Source organism: Sander vitreus, chromosome 7 (assembly GCF_031162955.1).
Source record: "Sander vitreus isolate 19-12246 chromosome 7, sanVit1, whole genome shotgun sequence".
NCBI classification, from domain to species: Eukaryota; Metazoa; Chordata; class Actinopteri; order Perciformes; family Percidae; genus Sander; species Sander vitreus.
In genome coordinates, this window is record NC_135861.1 from 13,523,678 (window position 1) to 13,546,092 (window position 22,415).

A 22,415-nucleotide genomic window follows, 5' to 3' on the forward strand; every position below is an offset into this window, starting at 1 on the left:
ATGCGAATTATTGAGCTCAATAATCAATAATTCAAATTGTTGATCTCAATAATTCAATTATTGAGCTCAATAATTCTATTTTTTTTTTGGATTTTATGTTAAATGGTTTGCCATAGGATAGTACATTTACTTTCACAAAGATAAAAACAATGAGTGTTAGTATTCGACGACTACATTTCCTGTGAACTTTGACAACTCCTGGGATCTGTTCTAGCTACATGTGGTGATTTCAATAGTTTATTCCCATTTAGCTGAAACCATACAGACAACTACCGGTATGTTTTAATATTTTGTTGATATGTTTTGAACAGTTTTTCAGGAAGACTAATGAAAGAAAGCTACGAGAAACCCACTGAGTCACAGAAGCTGGTGGAAGTTAGTCAGGAGAAGAGGGGAACTTCAGCTTTCAACAAAAATATAAATTACACTACTAAAACAATAATACAAACATTATGTGGAATGGTGCTTTATTGTTAAACAAAATATGCATTCATTTCTGATTCAATTAAATTGTATCTATTGCATGGTTTTGGCATTTTTTGTGACAACATTTGGCTCAAATACAGAGAAAAATACTTAATTGTATAAAACTATAAATTCATGTCAGATCCCCAGCTTGAAGAAAACGGTGGACTGACATTCCATTTGATGTGCCCACTTTAAAGTGCTTTTTTATTAATAGCCAGGAAAATCAAATCATAGAGTGCCATTTTAAAAAAGAACACAAAAGTAAAACAGTGGCACTGTGGCAAGTTGACATCAGGTAGAAGTGCATTAGCGTTTGTGTTTACTCTCTCTCAGTCCGCCAGAGTTGACAGTTTATCTTGAATCTAACTTGATTCAAAGAAATCTTCTGTAAGTCTAACAATATTATCATTATATGTCACAGTGCAGTTATGCATATATTATGTCTTGCTGACAACAGTCATGAAGTGCACTAAATAGATTTCTTCTACCTTTAGTCAGTATCCTAAATGAAGTGCACCATGCTATCCTCACATTCTTTGGGCACAGTGAGCTTGTAGTTATGGCAAACTAACTTATAATTCTCTCCATTATTGTTGTCCCAGTATTCAGCCCAACATACTTTGTATTGAATAGCAAACTGCAACACTGCTCCTGGCTGCAAAAAGGGAGGAACAGGCAGGTGGAAACGAAATGTATCATAACTGAGTTTGCCCCCTCCTCCTTCCCAGGTCTTGGTGATGGTGGACACCCAAGAGGCCTTAGTTTCTGTGCAGTTCTTCCACTCTGTAAATGAATATCGAGCTATAACATCCTTTTCAAAGTCCAAATTGAGGACCTGGATGATTCCGATGACACCCAGTTCAAAACACAATACTCTCTCCAGACACACTTTCTGCTCATTGAGGCGATGCAGGAATCCTTGCTGGTCTCCAGGTTGTTGGGCAAAAACCGGTTTCAAGTATGGCAAGGATATCTCCAGATGCCTTCCATCTGCCAACTCTGCACCCATCAACAATCTGAAGGCAACATGATGTGGTACAAATGGATCCTCTGCAGATTTAAAAAGTTTGATGTCTTCCAGGTCGAGCCCCAAAGAGTCAACAAACCGCACACCAACATTTCTACATTGCTTCTTTTTCTCTGTGGCGGAAGGCAGAGAGCGTGACCGTTGTCGGATGATGGGTTTAGGCGTGGGTTCACAGGAGAGACTGTGGTGGAACTCCCTTGGCAGAGAGACTCTGGGGCTTGGGGGGCGGATTGGAACTGGCTTCTTTACTGCACTAGGTTTGTCAGCTTGAAGCATTTCAGTCAGGTTGATGGTCATGCAGGGCCTTGAGATACTGCTGTAAGAGCTGGACGTCTCATGTCCAATAAACCACCCTCTATCCATGTTCTGTGAGAATTGGTGTCCTGCTCACCTGTAAAGTTGTGAAGCATAATGTATTAGTATTATGTTACATTCATCCAAAGAACATACTCTTATCTGAAGCATAATTACCCAGTTGTAACATTAGTGTACAATTTATGTAGGCCCTACCTAAAATGTAGATTTTGAGCAAATTTGACTAAAACAACAATTTGTAAAAATGACAAGAAGGAAACGGTCCCAGCAGGAAATAGAGTGGGCGTGTACTCTGGGAGTACGTGCATAAATACATACATATTTCTCTTTCTGTACAGTTGTAGCATTACTTATACTGCCTGTTTTATGTTTCAATGAAATTAGACGTTGACATCACCTCACAATATAAAGATACGATGCGGTATCTAAGCTGCGGGGTGTAGCCTATGTTGGATCCTCCATTCCAAGTAACGTTAGTAGTATTTATTTTAGAGCTGCGCGTTTCTGTTCGTCATGGTCTCCGCTGTTCGTCGCAATCACTTAACCTTATCTGTAACTAGTGACCCAGCTTAACATCTTTCAAACATACATATGTCTGTATAGTGCCTTCGATGGCGATCAGCTAATATGTGCGCAGTTATCAGGAAGCCTTGACGGACCAAAAGCACAGACGTTGCATGGGAGATTGAGTTATTTAAGATGAGCAGTTACGTTTGGGTGCATTGATTTAAACTTAATTTCCTCAAACACAGTGTTGGTCTTTTCGCCACTTGTCTTCTCCTTTATTTATGAATAGTAAGTAGTATCATCAAAGTGAGTTTACATATTTCATTTGAAACAGCGACTAGTATGGCTTTACTCCAAGTCCCATGATGCACCTCTGATGCCCACTTCGAACCAAGCGGCGAGCCAGTCAGCAGCAGGTAAACAAACCTATCTGACTGGGACTGCGAGACACATAAAGCGTATGCGTTGTTTGACAGTATTTGCATTTTTAATGGCGAGGACGATGACAGTCGAAAAAGAAACATGTCTGCTGTCAACAATTCATTAAAAAGAATCGCTGAATTGTAATTCAACAGAGGCGAGTCGACGGCAAATAGAAGGACGAGTTTAACCTGCAACCACTGTCGACATCTGCGCATGATGCATTGCAGCACTTTCGAGAAAATGGGTGTTTTGAGCCTCATTCTGAGAATAGGGTATATGATCCAAGATGTCGGTTGGGTTCTTTAGCTACCGTGTCATTTGATTGTGCTGGACTCAAAACAACCTCCCCTCTGGCGACCTGCAACATGGGGCCCATCATGCAGGAGCGCACAGCATCCACGACATTGAAACGCGTCGTCTCCAAAGAGAAGATTCGGGTAAAATATACTGAAAACAGCGGACCACTAACCAGGTGGGCCTTAAGTTACAGCGACAAGTTTAACACTAAATTAAACGTGTTATGTGTTGTCTCAGACATAGAGGCGAGCCTGACAAAGCACTATCATGTTTCCACAGTTCAAAGAAAGGTAACAAGATGAAGAAAGCAGTGGGCCAGATGAAAAATGGCCTCCCAGGACCAGGTCAGGATAAGGACACAGTGACAACAGTGCAGAAGGTCAGTGAATGGCATCCTGGTCAATTGAAGAGAGATAATGTCAAAATGATTGTTCCTTCTTTTTTTTTCTAGGACAGTGTTGCAGCATAATGCTGTGGGTTATGTACTTCATAAAAATCAAGACTGAAATAATCAAACAATTTCCATACTGATTGTTTTACAGGGTGCACAGTCAAAAGGTGGCAGGGTCAAATCTGGCACTACACGCAATACAAGCAAACTGTCCAGGTATGTGTGGTGAGCGGTTTGTATATTTACTGAATGCTTTACAGTAAATCCCTAAATCCCCAAAAACTTTACTTTACGTCTTTACAGCCCTGAAGAAGAAGGAGATTTGAGACCTCAACTCCGCAAACATTTATCTGTGCACACGAAAGAGGAGCAACGCGAAAATCAACGGATGTCTCAGTGCAGCAAGGAGCTACACCAGAATCGTGGTGGGATGGGGAAAAATCGGCGAGCCCTCTCCCTGCCTCTCTCCCCAATATCAGGGCTACGACACATGCCAGCACACCCTCTAACACACTCCCCAGCCCCAACCCCAGAGGCACTACAGCGGCACTACAACCAGAAGGATGAAGACACTGACAGTGCCAGTGATCTGTCAGACTCCGAGAGGCTGCCTGTACTGCCCTCTCCCTGTACCCCCTGCACCCCTCCTCACCTCAACCTCCGGGCCGAGGTCATCAATACTAATGACTTTCCCCCGGACTTCCCAGGACCTCATGGGGCTGTGGGTGATGAAGATGAGAGTGAAAAACCCAGCTACAGTTACCCAGACTTTCTGCCTCCTCCCTTCAACAGCTGGAGCCTGAGACAGCTGGCAGTGTTTCTTCATACGGATGGCCGTGGCGCCCCCCGCCCCAAGCCAGTAGGGCCCTTAGAGAAGTACCTGGAGAGGCTGCTGCAGCTGGAGTGGCTCCAAATCCAAACGGTGCAAGCAGAAAGCAGCCGCCCACCTGGTAGCCGTACAAGGCTGCAAGGCTTCCCCTCTGCCACCACTGCTCACCCCTCCAGGCCTCACACAGCTCCACCATCACGACTCAACTCCCCTAAAGGGCTGCGGCAAAGCCAGCGAGCCTTCCCATTTACACCTGTCAACAACCCCCCATCACCTGCTTCAGCCCAGCAACAGCACTCCCGCTTTCCAGTTTGCCCTCACTGTCACATTCGCTACCCATTGTGCAATGGAAGCTGCTCTGCTAATGCTTACCAGCGCCACTCAAGGCTCAGCCCACTTCTTGAGCGCAAAGCCAGACCTGGAGCACCAGCGAAGAGGAGCAGCAGTGAGACCCGAGCCACCTCAACAGAATGTAGGAGCCCAGGAGGACAAGGTGGAGTACAAGTCGGAGGAGGAGCCCAGACCCCAGTTAGCCCCTCAGCTGGAAGGAGTCATCTTAGGCACATGCAGGCTGCAGGCAATGTCCGTAAGCAACCCCAGGATTCTGGAACTAACCCAAACAGCAGAGGTCAGGTGAGGAAAAGCCGCGTCAGAGCTAACTCTGAAACAGATGTTAAAAAGGAGCCTAGTGGCACTAAAGCAGCTGGTGCAGAGAAACAAGTTTGTGCTGCAAGTAAGAGAGAGGTCACCACCTCCAAGAGAGTAGAAAGGGACTGGCAGAGGACAGAGGCGGTAGGTCAGGCCTCTAAAACTGCCATGAAAAGAGCTGCTAAAGAGCCACAGTCTCTCTCCAGAGCTCCGCTCAGTAGTAAGCAGAATGGCAAAACAAAAAATGTGCACTTTGTTGCAAAGTAACTCTTATAAACCTACAATATAGTGCTTTGCTTAGTGGTTACTTGGTACAGGAGCTTGAACCTATGCTTGCTTTCTGTGTAATACTAACATGTTGTAACTGTTGTACAGCAGTCTACATCAGTCAGCGGTGTATACATCCTTCTAAATGTCAAAACTAACAAGAGGTTGAGCAGCTAGAATAGAGATGAAAAAGCAATGATTTCAAAGCATAATGACACTTAAATAGAACAGATCTTGTATTTCATTCAAAATGTACAGTAAGTATACAGTCATAACGTGAGACTGTGTTTCGACAGAAGGCTCATTATGATCCAAAGCACTACTAGGATTCTAAAAACACAGCTTTTATGTCTGCTGCACTGCACATCATCATCTCTCAGTATACTACTAACGTTGAAATAGGCATTAAATAAGCATTTACTCTACCATTAGACAGCTTTCAGCATAAGTAATTAATAGTGAAGTTTAACACAGTTCATTACATTTTAGTCATCTAATATGACCATAGCCGTTACTAGTGGAGTTTGTGATGTTGGAATGTATTTGTTTTCAATGCTCTTACTTTACTTGATGTTGCATTTTATCTTTTCTTTGGTGCCTCATGTTTTAAGACATATTTCCAGAGCATCTTTGGCTGAAAAGAAAGAGGTGCAAAGGTGGTGTACTGCAGTGATGTAATTTGTTTCAGACATATTTGTGCAAATGGTTTAAAAATGTTTGGTTACAAGGGCTTTTCATGTTTGAACAGCTTGAATTGTAGTCTATGATAATATACTGTATTTTGCATAGAGCTGAGCTCTTTCTATCATTGAAGACAGTGTAATGTTTGCTACGAATGTAAATGCATATTTTTCCAAATTTTATATACCATAGTTATATTTATAAGTGGTGTTGTTGACCTGTATTCATTATTGTCATTATTATGTTTACATTGTCATGCACAAAAATAAAATCCTTAGAGCTGAATGTAACTTAATGTCTGCTGTGCTGTACCATTGGTTATCATAATATGAAATATGGAATTTCAACACATCATAGCTGTAATGCTGTTACATGGTAATGTTATACATATCACCTCCATGCACCACTGCATACTTGAAGTCTGTAGAACACAGTACATTAGCGTGTCTTATCTGTTTGTTGTGATTCACCATGTACACTTAATTCATGGGAACACTACATCAATGTAAATAATGTGATATGTATTCAGACTGCACCTCTTTACCTAATATTCATGTAAAGTATCCGAGCCATAGATAAGGGGAAAGGAGGGGCGATGTTATTATTAATGTGTACATTATGTTGACACGCAGGCAGAAAGATTGTGGTATGTATTTTCTCAGTGTTGAATGCAAGTTTTTGTATGGCATAGAAATAAATGTTTTGCACTCAAGGGATATTGCTCCATTGGCCATTATTTGGAACAATACATCTTTGGAATGAAGAAATGATACACAGTTTACAACAGCTTTATTTCTGTCACTGCTAAAATGCCAAACGTGACTAGTAGTACGAAGTTTGCTGAATAAAATGTAGTTTTCCTTCATTTGCATATCAGGTATTCAGATTTCAACCTTGGAATCTGATCAGATCATCACAGGTAGCTCATTTTGTATGAAATATAATTCATGTTTTTCAGTTATTTGTGGTCACTGGAGCCTGTCTTCTCCCAGACACATGCCACATGCTAAAGTGGTGGGACATAAAAATGATGAGTGTGCTACATCCTCTTTTGGCTGGGAAATGGTTTTAGAAGCCGGCGAAGCTGCTTCTCTCTGTCATTCACACAACCTGCAAGAAAGAACAGGTTTATTTCCGCAGCCATTAGTAATAATAGAATGATAAAGGCTTTTCTACATTATCGAATACCATGGTTTTACTGCATGTATGCGTTTGCAAATTTATCAGAATGCCTTGCAATTTATTTATTAATCTAAAAAAAATGGAGACTTCTGTTGCCTCAAAAAGTTTGCATTAGCAGCACAGTCATGTTACCTAAGTGTGTGTTGGCAGTGAAACATGAACTGCCAAATGTTTCTACGTTGACGTCCTCCCTATAGATAGGCCCATCGTTCCACATGAGATCATAGCCACCCACCCTTTTCTCCTTGCCAGTCAGCCTAGTGAGAAAAAAAAAAACACAGCTAATTAGGACGTAGTGACAGAAAGAGATTAAAGGAACTCATCTTTTCGTCTGTTGTACAGCATTCACCTTGTAATCTGAGGGAAATTGTAGTAAATTGTTTATTGTTGCAAGGACAATCTGTTAAAGTGTGTTTTTCCAGCCATGTTCTTAACTTTTAAATACACCACAACCCAAGATTATACTTCCAAATTTGTATACATTGGTGAATATCATTAAAGAATGTGAGGTCTATAATAAATAGAGGGAAAGAGAGCCCTCAAATCTTGTTCCCTGATGACAAAAAGGCAAACACGCGATGAGAAAGAAGCATTTACCTTCCCTCCATATCAACAACATTCAAAGTGTCTTCCAGCAGCCGGCACTTCATCTCGTAATCCTCTTGACTACTGGGTGTGTATGACGGAGAGGCGTTCACCTCAATTAACCACCTGCAAAAAGATGGAGGGTGATGACATTCACCAACATTTACTTACCTTTTAATCCACATCTCAAAAAAGATTGTTGGGAAGTTACAAGCAAGTGAATGAATGTTACAATACCTGCTTTGGACGGAGGCACTATCATTAGTGTGTTGTATTATTTACAGCAGGATTATGCATACCTGTCCATTTTTTATTTGCTTTGCAGATTTATAATGTTGATCATATATGGTTATTTCTGGAGCCTAACACTAACAGATTTACTGCTTTGTTTTTCAGTATCTAGGAAGGCAAGTCAAACAATGTTTGCTTGTCTGTGCATGTGCTTGTCTGTGCTTCTTTGTGAGCGTGCATGTTTGCAAGTAATAATAATAATAATAATAATAATAATAATACATTTATTTTTATAGCGCTTTTCTAAACACTCAAAGACGCTTTACAGTTTTGGTTACAAACAGACAAAAGGTACGTAGACAAGGTTACATGACAGACAAAAAGAAAAGGAAAACACATAGGTGCATGGACAAGCACAGGCAAAGCAGGAGGGGTGGGCAATGAAAGGAGGGAAAAACTGGGAAAGTCTGTCAACAGGAAAAAGCAAGTTCGAAGAGGTGAGTTTTGATGGCCTGTTTGAAGGATGGTAGGGTGCTTGACTCTCTGACGTGGCCAGGGAGGGCGTATCAGACGGTGGGTGCAGCAGCTGAGAAGGCTGCGAGTGGATATGTGGAGGTGATGATACATTGTACTGTATGACAATATGAGCACTTACGGTTTGAGGTTCTGATCCAGTAGAATGTCGTACCCATAGAGCTCAAAGCAGTGTTTGTCATTTATAATGACCTTTTGTACACTCTGTAGACTGCGGACAAAGATGTTATCCATCTCTGTAAACAGGGTTTCTACTGTCTCTCTGCCGTGTTTTGCAGTCAGGTATCTTCGAAGCTGCTGCATCTGCCACTTACATCCCTATTTAGAGATTAATAAAAAGCAATGCAGGAATAAAGAGAAGACAGTATTGGTAAAAGGGGAGAAATTTCAGGAAAAACGTATCTTTAAAGGTGCAATATGTAATACTGACAGTTAGTGTTTAAAATAGTTACTGCAATACAAATTCAAGTGTCGTCTCCCCCGCCCCCTCCTCCCCAGACTCGAAGTTCACGTTGGTTGCCAGGCTGAGACTGGAGCATCCAACAATGTTGCTAGACGCTTGTCTCACATAGCCAGACATTACTCCAAAGCACAGCGGAGTAGCTAACGTTAAATAACATAAAAGCCCGTGCTCACGCGGAGCTCTGTACCCAACTGACAGACGCACTTTTTCGGCTCAGAATTACAGTAGGAACCACTAACAACCCCACAACCTTGCCGTCCTCTCCACACGCCAGACAGACACACTTCCTCGGCTTAGAATTGCCATTGATCCCGTCTGTTTGTTTGCTGCTTTCATGTCTGTACTAACATTACAGCTGTAGCGCGCATGGTTTACGTTTTTACAGGTAAATCTGTCGAACTGGGGAGTTGATAACAACAAACAGGCCGAAACACAAACAGAAAGTTCGTCATGGAAAGGAAATTTCAAAAGGAGAAAATACTGGCATCAGCATTGTTGTCAGAAAAGATAGTATTTCCACTTAGCATGTTTCCTTAAAGTGCCCATATTATGAAAAAAACACTTTTTCTGGGATTTGGGGTGTTCTTTTTGTGGTGCCTTATAGTGCTTCCACACGCATACAAACTTTGAAAAAAATCCATCCATGCTGTTTTGAGTGAGATACGGTTTCTGAATGTGTCCTGCCTTCAGTCTCCGGGTGAGCTGTTCAAAATCGGCACGGCTTGTGACGTCACAAGCCGAAACGAGCTGGCTAACCGCAACCTAACGCATGCTAATGCTAAAGCTAGAATGCTACCTCGTTCTCAATAGCAAAGCACTGCTACAACACACACAAGTTCACCATAATCTCCAAAAGAACTACTTACATGTGCGCCGTCATTTAGAAGTCTCCCAGCTAATCCTGCCTCGTAACTGACCGAAGTTGGAGAAACAGCCTTTCTTTTACTGTCTATGGAGCTAGCTAGCTGACATGATCTACATCTGAGCTACTGCGCATGTGCGAGTGCAATCAAAGATAGTACAGAAGAAGAAAAGAGGTCTCACTCTGTAGCTAAAACAGAGACCAGGTGAAAAGAGGATCTGTAGCAGTGACAGAGAGCTGTGCAGTACAACAAAAATATGGTGTTTTTTAACAAAATTAAACCATGTAAACCTATTCTGGTACAACCTTAAAATACAATTATGAACCTGAAAATGAGCATAATATGGGCGCTTTAATATCTGATGACGCATTGGGGTCATTTTTGGATTTATTACAGTAAATATATTACATATTGGACCTTAACCTATTCTCTGACTTTCCAGAATTACACACCTTTTCAGGATCATAGTCGGGCGCTGTTTTCTGAACAGCAACATTGGTGAGGTGCATATCTGAAGAACGGCACTAAGTAGAATTTGGGAACAGATTTTGATTGCATATTTCATTAGACAAAGGCTCAAAGGGATGACTCATAACTCCAGAATCACATCACATCACATAAGTGTTCGACATTCGAATGAGTGGAGAAAAACTGTAATGACAGTGAAAAAAGGATACACTTGTCATCAATACTGCTAAGGGAGAAGCGGGTGCTTGAGAAGCGGCCAAAGCCATCTCGATACAGCCAGGCCTTTAAAGGAACATACTGAAACAAACATGCACACACATTGATTCACTCATGCAGAAAAATTGATACTTCATATAAACAATTGTGATTTACAAGGTTCAGTACATACTGATGTGACCAGCACATAGACCCTCAGATCAAATTTCCTGCCTGTGGTGACAAAAAGCATAAAAAGTAAGCAGGGATATAAATCTAAGTCTATTTGCTCACTAATTAGTTACTTAGTTATTTGTTGGCACATTTGATAGTTTTTAAATGAAATTAGATTTACAGTAAAGTACAGTAAAAGTATTTTTCATTCAGTTTATTACCATTAATTAGGTAGGGGTTCTCTATATAACGTTGTGCCACATAGCTTTCCACTTGAGCCGCATCCTTCTGTTCCTCTGAGCGGGTGCCGTCCTGAGTTAACACAATGATACCAATCTGAATATATGGGTGTGTATGTAGAATGTATTTTTTTAGTCATTTAATATACACCCAATTCCTTGATGAAATAAATACACCTTACTAATTAATAAATTACCTTCTTCCATTCCATGATGTCTTTCAGTTTCCTGAACAGGAAAATGCCTTTTCCTTGAGATTTTGCTACCTAAATAAACATACCAGTTCATTATCATTACTTAAAAGCAATTTGGTGCTTACTTTATTTTAGTTTCCGAGGTAATGCAAATACTGAATAAAAGATAATTGTATTGCACTGGATTACATCTATTTTCTACTTAAGCTAACCGGCTTCATTATCCAGGTGCTACCAGGGCTTCTTTTGAATTCCTCTACAAAGAGATGATATTCACTGGGCAGTGCAAAGGTGCAGGGGAAAAAATCACATTTGGATGCCTCCAGGCGGCCAACATTCCTTTCCTGATTTTTCCGATATCTTTTGAGATTTTTCACCATGAGGTTTTTGCGAGTCAGCTGTAACATTAAACATAAAAACACAGAAAAACTACATGACTACATGTTGATGATATGAATGATATATCATATATGATTATTAAATATCCAGATTATAGTCTCAAAGCATGCTGGACTGATGCTGCCTCACCTCATAATGGTTGCGAAAGTGGTTTATCCTTACATGTTCCTCCATGTACGAATGATCAAAATTTTCCCTGAGCCAGCCCACATCACACCAGTTGAAGTCCCATTCTCCTTCACTGTAAGAAAAAGACAAGATAACAGATTCAAGCCACAAATATGACATATAAACTGATATGATGATGAACAGACAACACTACTCACTCTTTGACTTCAACCCAACCTGGTCTTTGGCGCAGGACATCCTGTATGGTGTTGAGTAGGCCACATTTGAAACGCACCAAACTTCTTCCCTCCCTAATGGGACATTGTAACATAGTCAGTGTTTCCAGTATTTTTTAAGGTTCATTTGTTGTAAATCTACAACACAGGGTTGCACAACAAAATGCAATGCGAATAACCAACTTAATTAACCAACTTAAGAGCAACACTCACCGCTCCTCACTTTTGCTATTGTCATATGAACCTTTGTATCCAGATGTCTGCAAAGTGGAGGAAATCAAATTAATATTTAGCCTAATTCCCCATGGTGTTGAGTACAAAGTTTTATTTTACAAACACTTTACAGCTGCAGACTATACATATCATTTAGCAACTCCTCTGGTATGCTAATTACTAACTAGCTATGTAACCCACTTCCTAATTACCTGCTTAGCTATTATTCCAAACAGGTAACCTTATATGTAGTCTAAGTAGGCTAGCTAAATTACTTGATGGACATGGACTCTTAAGCAGTAACGCTCGCTAGTTGGAACTTTGCTAACGCGAGTCAATTAAACAAGCTCCTATCACATCATGTGAGTAAAAAAAGCCTACAAGACAACAAAATGCACACATAGTGCTTTCTATTTACCTTATACTTCGACATGAGGCGCACGATATGAAGTATTAGAAAACTAGGATAGTTAACTAGCTTTATATTAAAAACATGCGTAATAAGTAACATCTAGCTAACTGGCAAAGCTAGCCAGTCCGAGCAGTGTTTGACAACTGTTGTCATGGTAACCACATGTTACCACTTGTGCTTGGGAAGCCACAAATGCCTGTAGATGCTCCGTCCTGTAGCTTCCACTTTAAAGCCAAAAATTAAAATGATGCTCGTTTAAAAAAAACAAAAAAACATTTCAAGAGCAGAAGTCAAGTTTGCAGTCATGATTATTGTATTGTTTTTAATTGTCAAAACAGTTTAAAAACACATTCAAATGAATTACAAACATGACAACATTTCATACCACGTATGAAATGTTTCTAATATATAATCTATTATGATTCAGAAATTATGTTATGACATTTTATTCAGTCCAACAGAGTTATCATAGTTTCAGATAGAGCAGTTAGTCTTAATCCATCAGACATTATTACCAGAAGTTTGAGTTTACAGTATCAAGTTAACAGTAGCCTAAAGCTATATTTCCATACAAATATATTACATCTTAAAACACAGAAAACAACGATACACCTATCATCAGCGCTAAACTTTACCATAAAATCACCACTTAGTGGCGCCAAAACGTCATCTAACTGAGTAGAATTGTGCCTCTCTTTGTAGTATGTTGATTCTGTGTTCTTAAACATTGATATTAGATTTTTCTTTCAGCATGAGCTATTCCGTGCTTAATCAATGCAATTAACACATCTACTTATTTACATATATGCTAACCTATCTGTTTCTTTGCTTTGGATATGTGAATGAATTGCTAAATAGGCTTAAGGTAACATTTGCCAAACTTGTTTTAACTTTGCAAATGCATAGACAAAGTTGACTCGCAACTCCATATCCCTTCTCAGATTTGTCTAACTAGGTGTTTGTTAATGTTCTGTAAATGCTTTATTCCCAATGGCCTTTTTGATATAACATACAGACACATAACATATAACATATAGACATAACCAAAAGTATCAAATGGTCAAATCAACACAAATATTAACTTTTTTTTCGTATTTGTCCCTTAAACTATTTTATTTATGAATATAAATAAAAAATATAAATATAAAATAAATATAGTTTTTTAAATAATTAAAACCAAATGTAATCCACCAATAAAAGACTATCAACGAGAACATCAACATTGTTGGATTCATGTGGAAAACATTTAACTTTTCTTTATTATATGAGATAACGCTTACGATAACAAAACATGGCCGAAGGACAAATGGCCCAAGGAAAAATGGCCAAGTGACTGCACCCATGATTTACCATGATAGGAATATTCTGCACCTAGCAATGTACCATAACAGGAATGTTATAAAAAATGTGGAGAGAGCTGGATCATACCTTTCACCTCTGGAGGTTAACAAAGACCCTCTATGGCACATTGGGAAAACCTACTGTCCTGCATATTCACCCCCTCACAAATTCACCGTATGGTTAAGTTGTATATGTTTCTTATATTGTTGTTGTATATTATTGTTGTATATGTCTGTCTTATTTCAGTGTGCATTACTTTCCTTTACTTTCCCTGGAAGAAATAAGCTGGTACGTGTCTCATTGAATCTGGTGGGTTTTGTTACAGGGTATTGGATTCTTCCCCATTTCTGAAAGATAAAGCATAACAATAGCTTATTTTGCAGTTCATAAAACAACAAACATTTACTTGTATTGCTTTAAACCCTTTGATGTCAATTCTGTAAAAGGAGCTTACACCTGAGTCAGATTCCTGTGCAAAACTAAATAAATGGGTAGATTACCGTCTCCTATGTAGTTGCTGTGCCTTTTTTTCTTTCTCAGCCACCCACCACTAATCAAAAATACTTGGTCTGTGACATAAATAATCAGAACAGACTAGTGTTAAGTGTTTTAAATTGAATTTGGATGTATGGTTTGGCTAGCTACCGAAGTGTCCACATTAGAAAAGAACATAGGCGAGGCCTCTCAGCAGTGTGTAATAGAATCGCTCTTAGCTGAGCCAAAACCCAGTCTCAAAACTGTCCTACCATGCATATAGGCTATAGAATTAAGTTGCCTACTTTATTTGTCTCATTTCACATAAATACAGCTGTTACAAAACATAACATATTGTTAGAAGGACTGATTTTCTACTAGTTCTGTCATAGGAACTTTGGTATTATTTCTAACAATGGTAAAGATGAAGAACAGAAAATCTAGTAAAATGTGGCAGTGCTAATATATTTCATATCCAAAACAGATGGCTATATGATGACGTTAGTTTTCTTCAAACTTCATCAACATAATTTCCTTGGGCGAGCCTCATACCCTCAGTCAAGAAAAGTGTACCCTGGCATCTTTCCTTTGGTCATGTTTTTTGCAGAGGAGATGTACATGCGTGTGTTCATTTAGTCTCCAAAAAAGTGTCAACAAATATTTCCATCTCCTCCAGATCTGCTGTACATGTCATATATGATGGCTGGTTGGAATCAACAAGAATGTGATTGTATATCAAAATATCGAACTTTGGGGTACCCTGGATGTTTTTTGACACAATATAGTAAAATACACTGCATTAAATAAAGACCTTGAACCTTGAACCTGGAAATTGCTGTGGCTTCCAATGCCAGGAGTTCTACATCTACATCACCACCATAGCATTACAAATTCCATTTTCAAGTTCAGTGCTTTATGTTTGAGGGAGACAATAGAGACATGGAGAATTTTTCATTTCATGCCTTTCAAAACCCTGCCTCCGCAAAATGTTTCTTAAGCCCTAATAACCAGTTAAACCATAGGTGCCAATCAGGGGTCAAACTCTCAGCATTTATTTTGAGGCAGATTTCCTGCATTTGTGTCTGCGTCAGTGCAATGCAGTGTTTTTGGTTTGGCAGTCATCCCTTTAGATAATTTATATCAGTAGTAGTTACCCATTATGCTTATCATTTTGGCTAACCACATGTGTTTTTGTCCTTATGCAACATGAAAAAAACAACTCCATGATCACCAGTATCTTGGAATGGAAATTGTTTTTGAGGATCAACCCATGGGTTGGTCCCTTTCAAACATGTAGCCTGTGTTTTTTATGGATCTGAAATTAAATTACAACTTTATTGTCCAATTAAGTTTGTCATTTTAAATCTAGATTTGTATTTGGAAGGCCCTCATTGACATTGAGTTTTGATGAAATTTCAATACCACCACTCATTGTGAAGCATCCCACAATAAGTGATAATCATCATTTCTGGTAAACCATTTACTCCTCAACATCAACCACAAAGCAGGAAATCTGTGGTATCTAGGAGTATCAGCTGTTACTTATAAGGGAGGCATCTTGCTGACTTTAGAGTTAGATAATCCTCACCTTGGAATGATTCTGTTTGGTGGAAAGTTCAATTCGACCATAAATGTTTCTGCAGTTCAACCCCTCTCCACATGCAGAGGAAACACGTCTGGTATGTAACAGATTAAGGTCAAGGAGGCAAAGGTGAGTAATACAAATATAATATATAATAATAAAATAGACAAGCACCATTTGTCTATTTTGTCATTTTTTTGGTTTATCTCTATAGTGTCAAACTGGATCACCAAATGAATGGGCACCTCCAATTTAGTTGAAAATGACAGGTTAAATGTTTTTCTACACGGTTTGGTTCCAAAATGAAACAATTTTGAACATCTTGAATTTGACCTCTAACATCAGTTAGATCAGTCTGACTTCACAACTCCACATTTGAAAATAAACCTTATGGTATGCACTAACGTATGTTAGAAAATTAATGCTTTTCTCATTAAATGCACAATTGTTGTGGTTATCCGATCTACTATAAGGGTTAACGTCTGAAGGGGCAATGGGAGTGGGAATGAGTCAATATTTGCCATCTGAACAGTATAATTTGAAAGGAAGTAGCATAGTTTGATGTCAAACCTGCCATTGTGACATGACAGATGGTCTCTATCATAAAGGGGTTGTTCTCAAAATACTGGGCAGAACAAACAGTGGGCTGGGATTGCTTCTATACGGCTCTCACAGACCGTTGTTTTTTCACGGCTACATGCACTAACATGCACGCGACACTCAGGACACTATTACTCCACTATATCTTTACATAGCAAACATTTATTTGCTGCTATATTAATTTTCTGAATGGCAAGTAGGCTACAGCCCTTTTAACTAACTAATAATATTCCACGAATACTGCTAGAGTGTAATTGTAACTGACAAAAACTGAACGTCAGCTGGTCTTTTATCGGGTAGGGCAGAAAAAAAGAGCCGGTAGTACTTGTCTATATTAAAAAAAGTTTTCATGTCTCAGTGGCCCTGCTTCACATTTTAAATCCACTTTCTTTCTGACCATGGTTTTCTCCTTCCCTTAAGAATTGTACATCACAGTTTCTGCCAGTTGTTTATTGTTTCTATGCTCCCTACCTCAGTAACTCCATGGCACTCCTGGGGTAAGGACTGCAAACCTCCGGCTTTGCACACCCAAAATGTTTTCTAATAAAACCTATGAGAAGGCCAAGAAAAACAGGACGGAGTGGTCGCTGAAATCCTCCTGAAATGTATTATATTTCACGTGTCTCCCAAGCAATTGGCAACATTATTCTAGAAGGCGTGGACCTCCCCAGTTGCCTCTGCATCAGCTCTGCATATTTATGCTGAATTAGTTAGGCCCTCATCAGGATCGGGAAATCAACATGCCAGTTTCCTGCCGACTCTGCTAGCCTGGGCTAGCTGGCCAGATGGCCGGTCAGGATTTCAAATGTAAACATCATAGAAAATACTGAGGAAAAGGTGGAGAAGATGAGCTCAAGCTAGCAAGACCATTTCTGCAGCCATCTCATGACTACGAGTCACTCATCAGGATAGCGAAATCAACTCACCAGTCTCCTGCTGGATCTGCTATCCTGGCTGGTCGTGGTTTTCAAATGTAAACATCAGAGTAAACGTAGAGGAAGTGAAGGTGAAGGTGAAGATGGCTATCAGCTATGACCTATGGCTACGATCCCGACTACGTGGACAAGCAAGATCATCTCTGCGTTCATCTCCATCTCTTCATCAGAGGGGGCACCGAGGCAAGCATAGAGGAATTGAACAGCGTCTGTGGCTTCTCTGCTGGGCATCCTGCTAGCCAGTGTGCAGGCGTCGGATGGTGAGCTAGGTGGCTCCCATGCCTTCGACGGTTTCCAGCGGGATGTCTGGAGCTGTGGTGTCCTTTCGCCAAGACTTGGCTGGATAATGGCGTGCCGGTGCCATTCAACAGTGTGACTCTTTTTCTATATGCCGATGTGACGGCCACATTCTGAATCATGCACACCTTTAATGGTGCTCTAATCGATGTTGGGTGACGTTACCTCTTGTTGACATTCAAAGTATTTTCAAACAAAACGAGACTAGCTCGCCTCTCCCTCCTCCTCATCCCGTCCCCTCCCCTTGCCTTCCGTGCGCCCGTGCACTAAATCCCCAACCCCCTCGGTTATTGGCTGGAACACTGGAACACTGTTTGTGTATCTTTCAGGTTGGCAGGAAGAGCCTGGGCTGTCTACAGAGACCGTGTTTTTTTTACAGTGTGTTCAGGGGACAGGCAGCTAGCAGATAGGGAGGAGATGTTTGCTGTATGTGACAAAAAATGTTGTAGCCTAAAAACCGTGTGACATTGCTTAGAGCACCTTTAAGGAGCTGATGGGATAACATTTCACGGGAATCATACCTTGTACAATTTTATGTGACGAATAAAAAATATTGATTGATTGATTAATTGATTGATTGATTGACTGATTGATTGATTGATTTACTGATTGATTGCATTGCATTGATTGATTGGTTGATTCTACTGAATAAGCCAAGAACCCACCATGATGAGTTTCCCACTGCTGCCCTATAATCAACATTTCACAAGCAGATGTTGGCATGCAGAAAATGGAAATGCTGACATATGATGTGAAACCATATGTCTGACTTCTTGAGGTAAAGAGGGAGAAAAACAGGGAAGGGAAAAAGCAAGGTAGAATTCTGTAGAATTATTATATATAATTATTACTAGGAAATACTATAAGTTTCCTGTTGGGAAAACCTGGGAGGTCCAGAATGGATTTTTATACTGGCATTGCTAATGAACATGAAAACAATACTCCTGTGTGGCAGCAGCAATATTTGTTAAGATCAAGTGGATTATAAACTCCAAAACAGTAACTCTCCTGCCCAAGGGTAATAATGGGCCGGTCATTTAGGCCTGGAAACTGTTGCATTTATTGATCCTCAGAATTGATATGAGCATTCACGTTTTAAAAACATTTCTTCTGGTCCATAAGCACTGACTTTTTACCACATTCAGGGTTTCTAAGAGAGAGAAAAGTACATTAGCTCCCTTGAGTCTGTGCCCATATCTGGCCCACCGCCCAAATGCCTCAAAATGCAGATGTATTGCAGAGACTCCAGCTACACACATGCACACACAGATTTCTGTAGTCATTCGTCACAGAGAAAACCTTTAGACAATCACACTGAAAGTAATTTGTCTGACCTTGATAAATGAAAAGACTGACTTGAAATTCAATATATTTATGTAAACTCTAACACTTGACATAGCCAATAGCCACTGCCCATAGCCCCCCCCTCCTAAAACAGATAAACTAATACTGCAGATGGACTGTGGAGGGAAAACAATACTCCTGTGTGGCAGCAGCAACATTTGTTAAGATCAAGTGGATTATAAACTCCAAAACAGTAACTCTCCTGCCTAAGGGTAATAATGGGCCGTCATTTAGGCCTGGAAACTGTTGCATTTATTGATCCTCAGAATTGATATGAGCATTCACGTTTTAAAAATGTTCTCAAAACATTTCTTCTGGTCCATAAGCACTGACCTTTTAATCTCTTACGGGGCATGTTAAGCAAACATCTTTATTATTGAACTTTAGAAGCGGAACCTCATCATCTTTGCCTTAGGACAGGCTGTGATTATTCCCAGACGGACTCTTATATAAGAGAGGTGTGTTTATATGTGACATTAAGATTATTGACCTATAATTTATAGGTCTTTGCTTAATCCCATTTCCACACTTTGCCTATTTTATTTTACATGTTATGCATCAACAGGAACTCAAGTGTAGTAATTCTTCTCAGTGCACACACTGTATTGCTGCCTTTGACAGAGTGGGTGTTCTGACAGACGTGGGTGTGTACCCAAGCCTCTCCAAAAAGTTTCTTGTTGGGAAAACTTGGTAGGTCCAAAATTGATTTTTATACTGGCATTGCTAATGAACATGAGGTAAACAATATAAGTAGTTTAATGTGGTGTATAATACAATGAGAATAAAGTGAGCGATCTAACGAAATGAGGCCTGCTATTAGGTTTAATATCTCAATTCATTTTGATTGCCTTGATCAGCTACGCCAAACCAATGTATCCATGGAGATTTTGTACCGTACATTTATATTCTTGACTACATTTAATGTAAGCAACCATCCATGGCCATCATATGGGCTCACACTGCAACATAAGATTCACCAGACCAGGTCCTTCACAGAAAATAACCCCCAGAATGATACCTTGAAAGCATGCATGCATCATTTGACCGCTATACCACATGCAGTCAGCTTTCTGATAGCATTCTGTCTCCACAACTCTGGTCAGGAGAAGGAAAACAGAATATGGTCTTCATTTATCTGGAATTCTCTCTTGTTCCCAGCTTGGGGAATGTGCCAGAGAATTGGGGTATGGCACAAAACCATAGCCTTGGGGAATTTGGGAAGTAACCAGAGGGCAATCATGAGTCAGACAGATTTAGGTTAACTGGATTCCTAAGTAGCAAAGTACAAATCCAGGACTGCTAGTGTATGTGCTAAGTAAGTGTGTTCGTGTTTTCTGTTTAAATATACAGTTTCTCTCTGTATGTGATGTATACCTCAAGCTCAGCAGGTAAGACTTGATCTTTTATATATCTCTTCTCCCCATTAGTTCATCTTTAGATAATTATTTCCACATGTGGTGGAGAAAAATGAGACGTGAACGTTACAGGTTTCCTCTGTGACCCCCTGTTCCAGGCTTTTATGGCAGTCTGGTGTTTGATAATAATGATCTCCCTCAGGAGGCAACATAAAATGAAATGAAAGGAAATTGTACTTGAGGCTTAGTGAGGTAAGTTTGTTTTCATAACAGCACAACAAGATCTGACAGCTGTAGGTACACCCTCATAAAATCTCCTGCTGGCTTTTTTTCAGTTTTCCTATGCGCACAAAATATCCCCTTTAAATTCCCAAAGGCGTTCCCATTTGTGTTACACACTCTCAGTGCTTTGATCTATTAAATTGAGTTGAATTGAATTACATTGGATTTTATAAATTAATTAAACCAAGATTAATTCTTAATTTAACCAACATTTCATCATAAATGACCCTTCAGTGCCAGGAGCACAACGTGGTTCTCATCTGATTGCCATTTTATATCTGGTTGCAAATCAGTCACCATACACCTCTTCTGGCTCTCCCAGGCCAGAACTGCAGCCATCATTAGTTTTTTACCTTAAGTCTGGTCTTCAGTAAGAGAAACACATGCTAAATTTGACTTATGTCAGGTGCTCAATTCCTCAACAGCATTCCAGTGTTAGTTTTTTGGCTGCATATTTAGAATCATTGTCGGGCGGCATGACCTCCTCCATGTCTGACAGATGAGGTGGTGTGCCTTGGATTATAAACTTCATTTCAACTCCTGTCTTTCCATTTTGAAACAGGTGGATCTATGCCTCATCTGTCCTTAACAGTTAGTTTCAAAACACTGCAGATACAGAGTGCAACCTGGTATTTGTATTTTTCAGAGTTCTTGTGAACCTTGGTGTCTTTGGCACACCTCCGCCTACATCCCAGAGAGTGTTCTTGATCTGTGGGACAGGTGGTCCAATTCTGCCATTCACTATGTCGGTCCACCATGGTCTAAAAGGTCATTCGCAAATTGCTGAGCTCACTAGTACTTTTTAAATTCTGAGCCAAAGAGTTTGATTTGGACACATCTGATATTTTGGCTGATTGATGAATTGAGATTTTTCAGCCTCACAATGGAAAGCTTTACTGTCATTGACACTTATTTAGTCAAAAGTTGTTAAAACACAACAACAGAATCCAAAGGCAAAACACCCAGAGTCCACTGCAGACCTTTGTGAGTGATGAAGAGAAATACAACTGCTTAGAGGCACTTTAGAAGTCAATCATACCACTATGATTGACTTTTGGGGTTTCTAAGAGAGAGAGAAGTACGTAAGCTCCCTTGAGTCTGTGCCCATATCTGGCCCACCGCCCAAATGCCTCAAAATGCAGATGTAGATTTCTGTAGTCATTAGTCACAGAGAAAACTTTCAGACAATCACACTGAAAGTAATTTGTCTGACCTTGATAAATGAAAAGACTGACTTGAAATTCAATATATTTATGTAAACTCTAACACTTGACATAGCCTATAGACCCTTTGCACGTGACATCACGCTCTACTCTTGCTGCTATCAGCCGAAAGGACTGGCAGCTCCCAATAACCAGAGTTGGCTTCTCAGCGGGTGTGTCACTGAGTGGGGAGAAACTGTTAGAAAGGCGAAGATGTTGGTGGTTAACCATAGGCTCCAGTTTAGAGCGACCACCGCCATGTGCGCTCCCCAATTTAGAGCTAGCACTACGCTTCCTTCTGACAGTCACCCACTCGCCCGGCTGCTCGGGGCCTGCCGGGGGACTGTTAACAGAAGCTACAGTATGTTGGCCCGTACCAGCTACGGAGCACTGGCTAGCTGGAAGCATACGATTTTGATTCCATGGTGCGGAGCCGTGCCTCAAACTCACTAAGCCTCGCCTCCAGAGCAGCGAATAAACTACATTTATTACATGTATCTTTATCACTAAAGGAGGCAGAGGAATAGCTAAACATATAACACACCGAGCAAGGGAGAGCAGGAGAGGGAGAGGAATTAGCATTAGCATTAACAATTGTGAGATCAGCGAGGCAGTCGCTGTAAGAGTAGGGTGACCAGACGTCCCGGTTTGACC

At 40.2% G+C, this 22,415-nt stretch overlaps 3 protein-coding genes across 4 annotated transcripts; 1 reads left to right on the forward strand and 2 right to left on the reverse strand.

The window, feature by feature from the left end:
* Positions 1–565: 565 nt before the first annotated feature.
* Positions 566–2,481, reverse strand: ppp1r3da (protein phosphatase 1, regulatory subunit 3Da). 2 transcript variants are annotated; one of them, XM_078254731.1, is made up of 2 exons: positions 2,208–2,481; positions 566–1,881 (listed from the first exon to the last, which is right to left on the reverse strand). In XM_078254731.1, the coding sequence occupies exon 2, from the start codon at positions 1,856–1,858 to the stop codon at positions 971–973; it is 888 nt and encodes a 295-aa protein (XP_078110857.1). In that variant the 5' UTR covers positions 1,859–1,881; positions 2,208–2,481; the 3' UTR covers positions 566–970. The 2 variants fall into 2 exon arrangements, with proteins under 2 accessions (XP_078110857.1, XP_078110856.1); XM_078254730.1 differs by having other exon boundaries at positions 566–1,886; positions 2,208–2,480.
* A 210-nt stretch (positions 2,482–2,691) lies between these two features.
* On the forward strand, positions 2,692–5,248 carry fam217ba (family with sequence similarity 217 member Ba). The gene is made up of 4 exons (XM_078254728.1): positions 2,692–3,212; positions 3,317–3,416; positions 3,580–3,644; positions 3,732–5,248. The coding sequence occupies exons 1-4, from the start codon at positions 3,106–3,108 to the stop codon at positions 5,170–5,172; spliced, it is 1,713 nt and encodes a 570-aa protein (XP_078110854.1). The 5' UTR covers positions 2,692–3,105; the 3' UTR covers positions 5,173–5,248.
* A 1,424-nt stretch (positions 5,249–6,672) lies between these two features.
* On the reverse strand, positions 6,673–12,370 carry ttll9 (tubulin tyrosine ligase-like family, member 9). Its single transcript, XM_078254729.1, has 14 exons — positions 12,356–12,370; positions 11,938–11,984; positions 11,707–11,799; positions 11,510–11,621; positions 11,194–11,379; positions 10,985–11,053; positions 10,770–10,860; positions 10,568–10,608; positions 10,389–10,476; positions 10,164–10,222; positions 8,507–8,703; positions 7,633–7,746; positions 7,168–7,292; positions 6,673–6,963 (listed from the first exon to the last, which is right to left on the reverse strand). Exons 1-14 carry the CDS (start codon positions 12,368–12,370, stop codon positions 6,893–6,895), a joined length of 1,308 nt encoding a protein of 435 aa, XP_078110855.1. The 3' UTR covers positions 6,673–6,892.
* Positions 12,371–22,415: the final 10,045 nt, after the last annotated feature.

Bases quoted from the DNA above. Each gene is read 5' to 3' on its own strand.
- ppp1r3da (XM_078254731.1), bottom strand. From the start codon at position 1,858: ATGGATAGAGGGTGGTTTATTGGACATGAGACGTCCAGCTCTTACAGC.
- fam217ba (XM_078254728.1), top strand. From the start codon at position 3,106: ATGGGGCCCATCATGCAGGAGCGCACAGCATCCACGACATTGAAACGC. The intron at 3,213-3,316 runs GTGGGCCTTAAG...ATGTTTCCACAG, and splicing joins AACAGCGGACCACTAACCAG to TTCAAAGAAAGGTAACAAGA. The intron at 3,417-3,579 runs GTCAGTGAATGG...ATTGTTTTACAG, and splicing joins CAGTGACAACAGTGCAGAAG to GGTGCACAGTCAAAAGGTGG.
- ttll9 (XM_078254729.1), bottom strand. The intron at 10,223-10,388 runs GTATCCTTTTTT...GCCGTTCTTCAG, and splicing joins TAGCAGTATTGATGACAAGT to ATATGCACCTCACCAATGTT. The intron at 8,704-10,163 runs GTGTGTAATTCT...ATCTCTAAATAG, and splicing joins CCGACTATGATCCTGAAAAG to GGATGTAAGTGGCAGATGCA.